The 15,100-nt window shown below is 42.1% G+C and overlaps 2 protein-coding genes across 4 annotated transcripts in view; one reads left to right on the top strand and one right to left on the bottom strand.

Moving 5' to 3' along the window:
* The window catches only part of fndc3ba (fibronectin type III domain containing 3Ba), a 108,107-nt gene extending 103,028 nt beyond the window's left edge, over window positions 1-5,079 (top strand). For 2 of the 3 annotated variants that reach the window (XM_037796548.1, XM_037796549.1), the window contains one exon: window positions 590-901. In XM_037796548.1, coding sequence (XP_037652476.1) covers window positions 590-901 — 312 coding nt within the window. Of the gene's footprint in view, window positions 1-589 lie in introns of all 3 variants that reach the window. The other variant, XM_037796547.1, reaches the window with a different exon arrangement.
* A 5,364-nt stretch (window positions 5,080-10,443) lies between these two features.
* On the bottom strand, window positions 10,444-13,590 carry ghsra (growth hormone secretagogue receptor a). Its single transcript, XM_037796346.1, has 2 exons — window positions 12,190-13,590; window positions 10,444-10,816 (listed from the first exon to the last, which is right to left on the bottom strand). The coding sequence occupies exons 1-2, from the start codon at window positions 13,025-13,027 to the stop codon at window positions 10,503-10,505; spliced, it is 1,152 nt and encodes a 383-aa protein (XP_037652274.1). The 5' UTR covers window positions 13,028-13,590; the 3' UTR covers window positions 10,444-10,502.
* Between the last annotated feature and the right edge of the window lie 1,510 nt (window positions 13,591-15,100).

Raw genomic sequence — 15,100 nt, 5'->3', positions numbered from 1 at the left:
ATCAGTTATTTATAGCGAAGTGGTTTTTATTTGTAAAGCTTGAAGCCATTTCCTGAACTTAATTTACACCTTGATAATGGAAAAGAATTTAGTTCCAATAGAATAAGCAGATAAGCAAGGAAGAAGTTAACAGAAAAATTGAAACCTTATAAGTCCTTTATTTATTTATTCCTATAACTAGCAGCAGATAAAACTCGAGTAAATGAGTGGTGACAATAACTGCTTGAATTTCATTGAAAGAGGGACACATTCAGCAAGGTGTTTCAAATATTAAGCATGTTGGATAAAAGCAGGACTCACTCAAGGCGCTCTGTAGGGGGGGGCTCTTCTTAAAACGGCCATGACGTCCTGCCACATGTGTATAATTTGACTTGAATCGGTTCCCTTTTTAAATAGGCGCCTGCTGAGAGCTTTACCGTGCTCACAACATCAATCATATGTCACTGTGACCCAAGCAAGCGTGCAGGTCCCTATTCCAACAAAACACCAAGCAACTCATTTCACTCATGAGAACACCTCCAGTACAAACAACTGAGAAGAAACAAACTGTATGATGTTTTTATAACCTGTCTGTTTCTCCCCTTCGCAGGTTTTTAAGGGAGAGGAGGGCGTGTTCCAAATCTCTGGTCTCCAGGGCAACACAGACTATCGTTTCCGCGTGGGCGCCTGCCGCCGTTGCCAGGATACGTGCCAGGAGCTGTGCGGACCACTGAGCCCCTCCTCCTTGTTCACGCTGCGTCGCCAGGAGACGGCGTCTTCTTCAGAGCTGTGCGCCGTGGACACGGGCAAAGGCGCGGGGCTGATCTCCAGCGACGAGCGCTTCGCCGCGCTCATCGTGTGCGTGTTCGCGGGCTTCTCCATCCTCATCGCCTGCTTGCTACAGTACTTCTTCATGAAGTGAGGGAATTTTAACTATAGGATAGAAAGAGAAAGCAAAATCACAGAGAAACTTTTTAAAAAAAAAAACGTCTATGAAAGAACCGAATGAAATCAAAACAAACACTTGATGTACTTCTAAGGCGATGTATGTTTTTTAGTCAAAGTATCGATTCTGGCTTTCCTCACCTTGTTCCTGTTGTCTTCTGCCTTCACTCAGTTCGGTCTCATTTCTCTCTACGTCTCTGTCGTCTTTGTGTCATCGTCTGTCTCATTTGTTGAGGATTTCTGTCGGGGGAAGCCGTGTCTTAGCTGTACCCCGGTTGGGAAAGAAAACTGATAATCAAGCCTTAAAATAGCTGTGAGCAAAGCAGTTGCTCCTCAGACTGACTTGCATGTTTTTTTGTTTTTTTTATTTTGTATCTTTTTAAAAACATATTTGATTAGAGAACGTGTATATTTCTTGACGGTCATTGCCTTACTTTTTGTTTTTTAAATGTTAAATTTTTTTTTTTTTGCTGCAGTCTTTATTCATTTCAGCCATATTCCAATGTAGGCCTACAAAGCTTTAGCCGTTCATACCTTATTATTCAGTTTGTTACTACTATACAGACTCAGTCGGTCGATTCATGCAATTCAGTCGATTCATATCTGCTCAGCTTTTAACATTCAATCACGCACTCATTCAGCTACCAAAGTGATGCAATCCATGTGTGGTGTAAGATGCTGCTATCCTGTGATTTTATTATATCTAAGAAAGAATGGAAAACCAGTAATCTAATATATATATATATATATACACACAATATATATATATATATAAATATATATATATATTATAACAAATATCTATGATGCTATAAAAGTGATGTAATATAAGTGATGGCAATGTAAGGTCTGAAGTACAGTGTGAAAGGAGGAGGAGGCGACTCTAGGTGCTCACAAACCGCAGCTCAAAGAAGGAGCCTTTAAACACTGATCTCGGATCAGATTATGAACCCTTGTAGTTATTCGAATGTCGGGCGTAAACTGGCGCTAGCGTGTAGGAAGCCGGGCTGGGGGATTGTGATTGGCTGCGACTTAAACGGGAAAGGGATTTAGCTGTCGGTCCTTCCTCGTATTCTACCATCTCAAGTACCATCGCTCCAGCCTGTTTATCTGTAGCTTTAGTAGCGATACGCCCGTTAGACCCAGAGGTGCTAACAGCTCGCCAGCTTGCCGCGCTTCTCAGAGCTCTTGTGTGTTAACCAGGAAAGCCATTAGGAGTTAGCTTGAGCTTTACCACCCCCCCCCCCCCCCTCCCACACCTCCTCCAGCCAGCCGCCAGCCAGAGCAGCGCTGCAGCTTCTCCTTCCAGCTTGCCTGTGAATCAATACATCTGAAGACTCGTCTCCTCTTTTTCTGCCCATAATGATGATGATAATGATCCGTAATTACCTTTCGCTCTGGCTGCTCTTCTCTTGCTTTCGATCCATCCCATCTTCTCTACCCATGCACTACTCCCCCTCTCCCTCTCTCCATCTCTCTCTCTCTCTATTAAAAGGTGCTTTATTGACATGTAATCAGAGCAGTAGCAAGTCTGTGGTCTCTCCTCAGACGGACATGTTCTCTGGGGACTTGAACTAATCATGTTCACTAACCAAACAAGCCTTTGACAGAACTCAACAGAACAGGGCATTCTGACACACGTAACACCCCCACCTGACCTCCCGCCTGAACTATCCCAAACCCCGACAAACACAAAGCCAAGGTACAGCCCAATACATACCCTGATGATCCAAAGAAGTCACCCTGACCAGGTGGGGTGCAGGGGAAGAAGGATTGGGTGGGAAGGGGGGAGTATGGAAGAGTGGCGGTGCTGTAGTTTAGCGCCGCCGGGCCAGCTCTGATTGGCAGCCTGTAACGTACCTCAGGGATAAGGCCTTACAGAGGGGAGATCTGATCCTGTCAACCCCACCGCTGTCATCTTCGTCATCATATTAGCCTCTGTTTCTCTCCGTCTTCCTCCCTCTCTTCTTTTTCTCTTATTTTTTTATGCTGTATCTTGTCCTCTTGTCGATGCTGTGCCTTGCTTCTGTATGTGTCAGTAAGCAAAGTGGTTTACTAGCTCAAAAATACCTTTGCCAAAGTTGATGGGAAAGTTAAGGTAGAGTTCTTTTCTAGGTTTTATTTATACTATATATTTGCATACAGTACTTTACATGCCAATTACAGTGCAATCTTCATTTATTTATTGTTTAAAGATTAAGAGACAAGTGTAGTTATATACTAATTTTTTTTTTCCTTGTAGCATGTTTTTTTTTTTCTTTTTAAATTTTTTTTTTTTAATGGATGTACGTTAGATTGTATGATTAAGGCCAGCATTCCTTATCTCAGTAACCCTTTAAGTATTTCTCTTACAGCTGTTGGGAACCTGTAGCTCATCAGTCCATGCATTGCAGTTATCATTGCCGTTTCAAACATGTAACCAAATGTATTTTTATTTTTTTCTCATCTCCTGTCGCGGCCGTGCACAGCCGAGCAGTTCTTGTAACGCTTAGAGAGACATGTAGCAAAGCGAGGCCTTATAGGGTCGGTTCAAGTCATCTGTATTGGGATAAACGTCGCTGCCTTTGGCTTTTTTATTTTTATTTTCCTGATTAGTGTTATAATGAAGCTTCTGATATCTTTTTACTGTTTTATTGCCAAAGCGCAGGCTTCTCGTGTCCACTAGATGTCGCGTTCGCAGTCGTCTAAAGGGTTCTGTGATGTTCTTCTGTAACGACACAGCATTATTATTATTGTTATTATTATTCTCTCAAAAGGAAAAAAAAAAAAACATTAACTTGATCTGTGATTATGCTTCTTTTCATATTATCTTTTTATTATTTTGTAAAGCAAAATGTGCCATTTTATTGAAATGTGTAGCCCCTTTCGAAGGAGAGTTTTTAACACAACCTGATTTCACACTGAAAGGCAAAAACAATCATATGATGATGATTTCAGGCAGATGATGACAATAATAATATTGACGATTCCTTGATCGGGCTAGTGCTGGTATAGCAGTAGTTAGTATTTTGTATCCAGTATTTTGCTAAGAGATGATATACAGAGATATCTATAGAGCTATAGAATGAGATGGTAATACATTATGACTAACAGAGTTGAAGCACTTTTTTTATGCCGAGCATTAGTCTTGATGAGGTTAATAAGAGCGGGAGGAGACGTCGCTCTGTTCCAAACACTACTGCCAACGCCGTCTGTTACATTCATTGGCATTATTCTGTCGTTGGCGTCACTGTGACATTGGCATTACCGGAGCACGGCTCCGCTGTGTTTCTCCAAACTACGGCAACAAAGGAAGCACAGTTCACAGGGAGAATCGGTTCCTTTCTCAGACGTGCTCGTGGTGCGTGTACCGAGCCTGTTGCATTGTAGTCGACAGGTGATAATGTGAGGTGTCCTGTCCTTTAAGCCCCTGATGTTATGTTGCCCACCCGCAGCCCCCTTTATCCCCCTTTTTCAGGCCTTAATGGGAGAGCAGAGGTGTTTTTTGTCGCGCTCAGGCCAGTCTTGTTAGCGTTGTACAGGTATCACAGCGTTAACTGAAAGGCTGTGTGTGTGTGGGCAGGGTACTCCCTTTATGTGCTTTTTTGTTATTTTCAAATGCTGGTGATTTTAAAGACGCCCCGCCCCTTCACCCCCCCACCACCACCCCCACCCTGCAGGTCCTGCGCATTTGGCGGGTATGTCAAGAATAAGACTTTTTTTTTTCGCCCAGCAAACCCCACGTCTGTGCCTTCTGATCAGTTTATTTTTTTTCCTTTAATTTTTTATTTTATGTTTTGTACGTTTTACAGTAAGTAGAGAATTTTGACTGAGAATTTGGCGATTTGACAAACGTACAGAGACTCACAGGTATTTAACTATTTTTTAAGCGAGACAAAAAAAAAAAGAAACATATTTTTACCTCACGATTTAAAAACAAACATTCCAATGTTGTCATGGTCTACGAATTGAGAAAAAAAAAAAAGAAATTCATGCATTTCTTCTTGTATTGTAAATGTTAGACAATTTCATATGCATTATATAAAAGAAACTGCCATATCAATTTTAATGTATAGATTTTTGCAAATACTACCCTATGTATGTAAGACGTAACTGTATCGGTAGCGTATATATAATATATTTATGCCCAATAAATGTTTTGATTTTTTTTCTGACTTCGATTGCACCTGTATGTTTTATTGCGTGTGTCATTATTCATCAGCACTTCTACCTACATATACACTGTTCTACATATTGCTCTGTGCTTTTGTATGGATCACTTTTCTACTGATGAACCGTAGCTAAATGGACAGTTATTTGTTGTGCAAACTAACAGTAGCTAACGTCAATCCAAAAACAGTTTCGCTGACATTTACTGCTGTGTAGCAGTATTGATTTTATCTTCAATAAGAGAATGATGATTCCGTTCTCATCAGATACATCTTTATGTACTGTTATAATCATCGCTGAGTAGTAATCAAGAATTAAAATATTAGGGTTTAAATTATGATTAATAGTCTCAAAACAGTTGTAATTCTTCAAGGGGACAACATTTTAAATGTCAGAGGTTCATTTATGTAATTAAAGACTTACCTTTTGTCTCGACTGTCCAGTTAAAGGGATAGTTTGGGTGTTTTGAAGTGGGGTTGTATGAGGAACTTATCCATAGTAGGTGTATAACCTACAGTAGGTGACAGTCGGCGCGCCCACAGGTTGGAGAACCGACACCGGAGCAAAGCAATACAGTGCTGTGGACGGGGACGGCAGAAAAACATATTTAAGCCACCTAAAAGAAAGGCTCACCTAAAAAAAAATCTATATTAATTTAAGTGTACGCTATATTTAGAATATTTTCAGCGCTTTATCTTGGCGTCACACAGCCCTTTCCAACGGGGAACTGAACTGAAAGTGAAACTTATCTATTCTCTCTCCAAAGCCAGCTCAGAAGACAAAAACAGTATGGATATGTTTCACTTACAATTGTTCGCCATCAGAATATATACGAAATATTGCGTACACTTAAACGGATATCAATTTTTTTTAGGTGAGCCATTTTTCTGCCGTCCCCGACCACAGCACTGCTTTGCTCCGGTGTTGGTACTCCTGTTTCTCAATGCTGGGGGCGTGCCGACCATCATCTCCTGTAAGTAATACACCTACTATGAATAAGCACCTCATACAACCCCACTTCAAAACACCCAAACTATCCCTTTATGCTGGACTATCAGCGTGAAGGTGTGTCAGTGCTAGATTTACTCTCCAGTGGCTTCGATAGCCGGGAAGAGTAAATCACTCGTGATCATCCCCTGCTGTCCGCGAGGGCAACCAGAGAGAGAGTGTCTTTTAACCTTTTTATGGGAGCGTTCCAGTGGTGCACACGCATAGTTTTTGTATAAAGTGGTGTTGAAATTGAACGATTAAATAGGAGGGAGCAAAACAACACTTGTCTTTTATTAGTTAAGCCTTCATAAAGCAATAATATGAGAAACCCTTGTTCTTGGGAAGTGCACTGTAAGCAGTGGCCACGCGATAACTCGCTCTACCAGACAGTGAAATGCAGCATGAATAAAGCTGAAGGGTAAAGCAATCCAAAGTGGTTTTGGTAGTGTGTGAATCACTGGCCAAGGAGCACAATTGAATGATCTGTGGGGTCTGATGCACCACTTCTTCTGGCGTCTTTGAAGCAGCCAACTTCTTGGCATTTTCACCAACAGTATCATCTAAAAAAAAATCCAATCAGCTGCTTGCGGGTCAAAAACCAAAGAATAAGAAATGTAATGTACTTCTGTGGCTGTGTAATCTACAGTTGGGGCTACAGCAAACTGGGCAGATCCGCAAAGAACCATCAGAACACCATATAGCATACATAAATGCATGCAATACAAATGCATACAAATGCATTTTTTTTAAACCATGGCTCTAGAGATGACATTGGTGAGGTCAGTATAGGAAGAACTCTTTAGTTCAGACTAAAATATCTCAGCAACTATTAGATGGATTGCCATGAAATTTTGTGGAGACATTCGTGTTTCCCAGAGGATGAAGCTTTATGACTTTGGTGATCCCTTTTTTCACATCATCATGAGGTGAACTTTTGTGCTTTTTGGGTGAAATGTCTCAACAATTTTAGATGGATTTCCGTGAAATTTGGTTCAGATTTATTTCTCCCATTCAGGATGAGATGTGATAATCCCTTAACTTTTAATTTATCGCCATCACCAGGTCAAAATTGAAATGTGTCCAATACTTTGGTTTATGACCTAATGCCCATAAAACTAACGACATTCCCATCAACCTCAGCTATACTTTATGTTCTGTTCTAATTAACAAGTATGAGCATGCTATACACTAAACTGAGACATGGTAAACATTATATCTACTAAACATCAGCATGTTAGCATTGTCATTGTGAGCATGTTAGAAGCATGCTGATATTTGCATTCAGCTCAAAGCACCGCCGTGCCTAAGTACAGCCTCCTCGAGCCGCGAGCATGGCTGTAGACTCTTAATAAATGGATGATTCCTGCAGGATGCTTTGTCACCGTCAGACGATGGCTCCAGAAATATAACTGTGTCTGCACACAGTCCCAGTAGAGCACCTCTGGGATTCTGCACCACAGACTCGCCAATAACTGTCAAGTCTGCAGGGAACCGGCACTTTGCTAAATCCATACACCACATGAATTTCAGCTTTTGTGAGGGTGCACATGCTCGAGCATGTGCCTCTAATTCAACAGCAGCTAGTACCAATTAGCAACTGCTAGTTATAACTGGTACCAGCTGGTATACCAAACAAAGTAGCTACTGCATGTGCAGGTACACGCTGATATAAATTGAGAGAGATCATCTTCAACCTCCTTCTCCTCCTCCTCCTCCTCCTCTTTGTGTAAAGGTAATTAATTCACTCTCCACTGCACAGCCTACATCTAAATAAACTGTCATGATGTCTGACTCATTGATTAAACCTCTCTTCTCTCACCTTTTGTTTTATTGTCTATTTTTCATTGCACACTTTGTTTTGAATGGGGACCTCTCGTCCCTGTTCTTTCACACCTCTCCCTCTCCTCACCCATCATCCGCCCACTAACCATCTTCTATGAGATACCAACCCAGCTTTTATTTAATTAATTCACTTCTGTCGGTGTAATGTTGTCAGCGTGGGTTTTTTGCAGACACTCTTAAGTGTTGCCTGATGTTACCTCACAAGTGAGTGAGGGCTCCTGTGTGGCATCTGAGGACAGAGCCTGCTGTCTTTGAAGCAGGTGATGCAGCTGTGCTGAGATGAGAGAGAGCACACCGCTGCGTCTCTGTGTTAAGATTGCAATCCATTGACTGCTGTTACACCCCATTGAGACTTACATCATTATAATGGGGTACAGCAGGGTCACAAGGGGAAAGGATTACAGGCCCTCTTTCTGAGCGGTGTGTTCTTTACTTCAATGATGTTTAATGTGGATGGAAGGTTTAGGGTATTGTTTACAGAAGAAAAGCAACAAGGAACTGAGTTTTCCCTTTTTTTTTTTTTTTTTTACTTTTACAACACTTTATCATCGACATATACATTAGCCAGCAGGAGATATTCACAGACATCTTCAAAAATAAGAAAAATATGAATCAATCTTTTCTATTTTAATTATACATCATGTATGTTAATAAATAGTATGTCATGACATCATTATGTACAGTCAGAAACATTTATTTATAACAGAGATACATTCTTCAGAGCACAGGAGGCCAATGTTTTGAGATCCAGTGCAGATTAGTGGAGGCTGCTGCGGTGATTTGGACTGATGAAACCATCTGAGTGTACAGCGTTGAGTGTGGAGCATTACAAAGCATCTATGTACAAGTTTAAGCAGCAAGCACAACATCATCACTTGCATGATACATTTTACAAATTAAATATTTTAAATTTTTCCATCTGTTGCATTATCATATACATATTTAAAGGAAAGGCTATTTAAAAAAACATCCTTGTACAATAGTGTTGTATAGGGTGGCACCTTTGGCACATTAGTTTGTTTTTATTTCAGTTCACACACCATCATGCACCTTAAAGTCGCCCGTGGAAATAGTTTCCACTGGACACCCATGCAATCCTTCAATTTTAATCAAAATAAAACTTTTTGGCAAATCAATAAACAAGACAAATTATACATACATAATATAAGTTAAATTGTGTGTTTGATTTAACCATTGAAGAAGTTACTGTTCACACTGAACAGTTTCAGGCCACAGATAAATCCACAGGGCAGCTGATACTCCAGGCTGACTGCTCTTGTACATTTATGAAGGTGTGAATGAGGTAAAATTAAAAGTTACTTAACCTTCCCAACGGTTTTCATCACTTACCAAGTATGGACATTACTTCAAGTAACATAACGAATCTTGTCAAATCAGACAGATGTGCTACATGTGATTTATGATTGGATCCTGTCCTCGCACAGCTGTAATAAACAGACAAGACCCTGTACTGCATGTTGTATGAAGTTAACCAACATCAGCACACCTGAGATGGCTGAAATCAGCAATGTTTCAATGATGCACACAGTTCACAAGACTCAGAAAGCTGAGGCATTTATGGCCACTGACATGATTTTTTACAGTAACACCAACCAGCTTTCTTTGTCTAAGCTTCTTAAAACCCTCCTCATGTACACTGTTTTTTTCCCCCAGATGAGCCTGCAGCTTCAATAATGATCATTTAACAACAATGAGTATAATTACAAAAATAGAGACATGATAATGATACATATCGAAATGTTTGCATTCGGTAAATTATCTCACAGTCCCAAGTGCCCACTGCTGCGCAGCATGTGGCTTCACAGGAACATTAATTCTCTGAAATCCAATCCCCATTGGCCCTCTTGGCAGCATCAACAAAGCATGGACTTGAATTTCCAAGATACAGGGCATTCAGCATGTCAGAAATGAATAACAGTGACACAGTACTTTTACATATTCACACTCTTTCTAACATATTACAGCAATCACATCCAAAAACATGACACCTGGCACACAATACACACATGCAAACTCTCTCTCTCTGACACACACACACACACACACACACACAGACACAGACACAAACACTGCACCGCTGCCCCTCCCAGAAAGGGTACAGATCAGTGCCACAAGTTCTACAGTGCTTTCTTTGTCATCCAGAGTATGAATACAATATAAGGCAATTGTAGATGTCTATTCTATTTATATGTGTGCGTGTATACGGGCATGCGCGCCCCCATGTTGTTCACATTTGGATCAATAGAAGCACTTCTGTGTTTGAAATGCTGCTGAGTGTGTTGTGTGAATGAATACTGCAGGGCACTTGCTGAAATAATCGAACAAGAAAATGAACTGTTTGACTAAAATCGAAGTTCTATTGATGGATGTTGATAAAGTGAACAGAGGCCTGCAGCCTTTTTGCGGCTCGCGCTTTTCTCATCTGTTTTTTTTTGTGTCCAAGTCAAAAGGCAAGTGACGCGCGCTGCATGACGTGCAGAGCAGTTTGTCTTCGGCCTGACAGAAATAATGGCTTTTTTTAGGTCAGTGATTGTTATCAATTTATGACTAATAGTTTTTTTCCATTTTGACAGTGTTCAGAAGCTGACTGTGGATTCCGTCCAGCCGTTGGAGCCGTCTCCCTTCACGGTGCTGGCCGTGCGCCCTCGTGGCGGCTGGCTGTCGGCCAGGCCGAAGAGGCGCGCCGCTGCGCCCCGGTACTTCCAGGACATGGTGTTGTAGAGGATGGGGTTGATGGCGGCACTCAGGTAGAAGAGAACCACGGACACCAGACTGCAGTACTCGGACAACACGGACAGCAGCGGGGACGGAGCGTCCAGAGAGCGGAACTGCAGGTAGCGACCCACATGGAACGGCAACCAGCACAAGACGAAGGCCAGAACCACCACCACTGGAGGACGAAGGTGAGCAGGTAGGTAGAGGTAAAAGGAGAGAGGAGAGAATTAATGAAGTTGCAAAAACTCTAGTTGAAATGCCAAGTTATGCGTGTGCGTTCTTTTGTTTTTTACTATGAGTGTTCTACAGTATTGTTATACTACATGGTACAAGAGTTTGTCCACTACTTTAAAGTCAAAACTGCTTCACCAAATGAAAATCTGCTCAAGATTGTCATTCAACCCCCTTGAGAAATTCTATGAATCAGCCTATCATAATAACATCTTACTTAAGGCTGGCTAACACCATCGTCTCTGACCACCAACCATGTTTTGAATGGTGAATATCAATGGCTACCATCAAAATAAGAGATACAGGGTTCCACGATTTAATAAGGTTAGACTGAAGAAGCACTCTTTTGTACACCAGTTAATCCTAAAACTAAATATGAAGCCTAATCCCAGATCAAATGCACGTTGAAGGGCCCTGAATATCGTCCTTCTGTGATTGTAATGTTTAAATGTACGTATCCTTGTATTCTTGTCTTTTTCCTTTCTGTCATGTTGCAAATGGAGCTGCTGTGATGCAAAACAAATTTCAGACCTGTCTGACAATAAAGTATTATGACACAGTGACACACTGTTTATAGCCAAATCAAAATCTGCGCAAAGATCATTGGCCCTCCTGTGACACCCTCCTTTCAAACAGCTCATAACAAGAGTATGCTCAGACAGGCCAACAACATCTGTTCTGATCCCTTACATGTTTTAAATGGGGAATATCAACTTCTGCCCTCCAAGACGCGATTCAGAGTCCCTACATTTAACCTGCATCAGGCTAAAGAACGCTTTTGTCCATCAGTCGCAAAGATGCAAAATGAATTTCAGTGCAAACTGACAATAACCTCCTGGGAACCAAGTAAAAAAAGAGTCTTACAATTACTTTTTTGTGTGATTTCCTTCCTATTTATGGTTAAAAGAAAATCTTACAATTTAGGCTTTTTAAACTTTATTTTTTATTTTACAGCATGTCCACTGTAGTGGACCACAGGACCATTTCAGTGTGAAAAGACAAAAAAAAATGAACAGATTATGGCTGTAGAGTGATATTAAATCAAGAATACATTCAACTTGATTAAAAAAACTAATGCCATATCACTGGAAAGCCCATGATGTCCTCTTTACAATACACCAGGGGTTGATAGAGTAAGTCAAAAGAGTAAAAGGATATGCATGTGGACAAAATGTCCACTACAGAGGACACATGTCAATAGGCTGGGTCTCAGGAGGATATAGTTGTATCGTATTGCATCGTATCGTATTATCGTATTATCGTATTATCGTATTATCGTATTATCGTATCGTAATTTACGCACTCTCCAAAACTTACCCAGCATCTTGATGGTCTGTCTGTTGCTTTTGTCCCGGTGAGCCACTCGTGAGTTGATGTTTGTCTCTCTGTGTCTCTGCCACAGCCTGCGGCCTATGAGGCTGTAGAGGACTGTGAGACAGAAGACCGGCATGAAGAAGAAAACAGAGCTCAACCACACCATGGCGCCCATCAGGCCTGACTCCACTGCGTAATGCGTCATCTTACACTCCCGGGTGTCCTCCATGAACAAGCCAGTCTCATTCATTTCCCAAGTGAAATTGGGCCCCATGCTGTCGCGCTCCACTCCCACCATGACAAACACAGGTCCGGCGCTCAACAGAGACACCGTCCAGAGGAGAAGAATGAGGCCGCGCACCCGTCTCTTGGTAACCAAGGCCTTGGCACGTAGCGGGAAACAGACGGCCAGGTAGCGCTCCACCGACAGCGCGGTGATGCTCAGGATGGTGGAGTAGGTGCACGACTCTGACACGAACTGAAAGAGTTTGCAGAGCGCGGCTCCAAACCGCCAGGGCCTGTACCTCCACATCCGGTAGAGGTCCAGCGGCATGCAGAGGAAAATGAGCAGGTCTGACACGGCCATGCTGCACAGGTACAGGTTGGTGGTGGTGTGCATGTCTCGGTACTTGCCCACCACCAAAATGGTCATGACGTTCCCGGTCACTCCGACCAGGAACAGCAGCGTGCAGGCGGTGGTGATGGCCGTGAGGAGAGGGATGGAGTAGTAGTTGAGAGGAGGCAGGCCGAGGTCAGAGGTCCTCGTGGCGTTGTTGTGTGTCTCCTCCCAGCTGTAGTTATCATGGGAGAGGCACTCCGAGAGATTGGGACAAGAGGGCATGCTTTCACCGCACGCTGTGGCTCAGAGGGTAGAGCAGGTTGGTTGTCCACCAATCGGAAGGTCGGTGGTTCGATCCCCGGCTGCTCCGGGGTCACAAGGTCACATGTGTCCTCGAGCAAGACACTTAACCCCAAATTGCTCCCGAAGAAAGAAGTTTTCTCATGTTGCTTAAAAGATAGTAAAAATGACCGTTGGTGAAATAAAACAACCCGAATATATACTGTAACATTCATACAAAGTTTCCGTAAGGCATTCCTTCCTTCACCAGCTGAGTCTGCAGCTTCCTCTTCCGAAGCTTCATTCAGCTCATCCGTCTGGTACTTGCCAGCAAAAGAAAAAAGTGTTCTTGAGATATCCACAGTTTTCCTGCCAGAGACGTCTCCTGCTCCGCCACACGAGTCTTTAACACAGTTCTGGTGATGGCTTTGGTCTGTCCTGCAGCTAGAGAGCCATCGGTGTGTGAATGAGTATTTAGATTAGATCCTGATGGTGCAAAGTTGGCACCTTAGCAGCCTCTGTCATCAGTGTATGAATGTGTGTGTGAATGGGTGAATACTGACATGTAGTGTTGAGCGCTTTGAGTGGTTGGAAGTCTAAAAAAGCGCTATATAAATGCAAGTCCATTTACCATTCACGGTAAGCTGACCCTGACTGCTAAAGGCACCCCAGGTCTGGGACTCCACACGTCCTTTGGCACTGTCCTTTTCTCCCATCATCAACTGTCTGAGCTGCAGAGGGAATGGAAAAAAGGTTGGCAGCCGTGCGTAAAAGCAAAATCCTTGCGCGCCTTTGCCTAAACCTAGTTCACAGTGAAGGTTAAACAAGTCCCAATTCTGAGATCCTTCAGGCAGCTAGATAGTCCTCTCCATAGTCTTACACAAACATGAGGCAAACTTTTTTAGGTCGATCCAATTCTCCACTTCACCTGCAACACCTGAAGTGATGCAACAAGGTTTGGTGCTGAAAGTATACTTGTTCAAAAAGAAGAGTATAGGCGTATAAATTATGTAAGATTAGATTTTTTTTTTTTTTGTAAAGACTTATTTTATACAGTATACATATTGTATTCTGCTCCTTTAAAGTTAGATCTGGAACTATATAATATGGCGCACCTTACATGCTTGTATAAGGTGAGTAATGATTAAGATTGGCGGAGTGATATGAAGTGAGAAGTGATGTGCCACCTGGTTATCGGTGTTCAATTGTCCTATAGGCTGGAGTTGAGACATTAAAGTGGATCCTGTTTTGCACAGATGAAGCTCTTGCTTTACCCACAGCAGCCCTACAGTAGTTTAATTCAGTGACAAGTAAATTTATAGTTAAGGCAACAAGAAGACAGCCTTACAATTACATGCTGGATATCTGTAAACTATACATCATCATCATCAACCGAGATGAATGCGCAGGTGTTTTCTAATCAAAACAGATGAAAAAAAACAGCACAAACATCTATTAAATTATAATATATAACTGTATAAATAAAAAAATTAAAAAATGTATGTTCTTAAATCTAACTTAAAGACAAGTTATCGCCTTCCAGTCAGTGAGATCCAGCAGCAGCTGAGTGCTTTGCGTAAAAATGAGCCATGAGAACCCTTCATGCGCCAAAGAGTCCCAAAAAAGAGTTCCCATCACCAGCAGACAAAAACAAAACAGTAAAATCGGTAGATGAGTTGCACCGGTGCAGCATGTGATGGTGAGTCAGAGGCAAGGTCGGAATGATGCTGCAGCAGCCAGCTGTGCACATCTGTCCTGGAGCTCAAAGTCGGTCAAACACAAAACGGATAAACAACAACCACAGTGAAAACCAACACTGTGCGACGGAACGGAGACAGTTTGATAAAAGTCACAAGCACCAAAAAGGAGCGACGCATTGTCAACATATTGGTGCACAAAAGAAACTCCAAAAGGATTTAAGTAGAATAAAGTAGTTGAAGAGAGAAAGCAAAAATAATTCACCCCTGGCTCTCCAAAATCTGCTCCTCTAGTTATGGTGCATGTCCAAGTGTGTGTGGATCCTGGCTCCCAGTGAGCAAAACATCATATACAGGTGCTGCTCAGTGGATGCTGATG

Source organism: Sebastes umbrosus, chromosome 16, assembly GCF_015220745.1.
Source record: "Sebastes umbrosus isolate fSebUmb1 chromosome 16, fSebUmb1.pri, whole genome shotgun sequence".
NCBI classification, from domain to species: Eukaryota; Metazoa; Chordata; class Actinopteri; order Perciformes; family Sebastidae; genus Sebastes; species Sebastes umbrosus.
The sequence above is the reverse complement of the archived record's forward strand: the minus strand, read 5'-3'. Positions and strand labels throughout refer to the sequence as shown.

Bases quoted from the DNA above. Each gene is read 5' to 3' on its own strand.
- ghsra (XM_037796346.1), bottom strand. From the start codon at position 13,027: ATGCCCTCTTGTCCCAATCTCTCGGAGTGCCTCTCCCATGATAACTAC. The intron at 10,817-12,189 runs GTAAGTTTTGGA...TTCGTCCTCCAG, and splicing joins ACAGACCATCAAGATGCTGG to TGGTGGTGGTTCTGGCCTTC.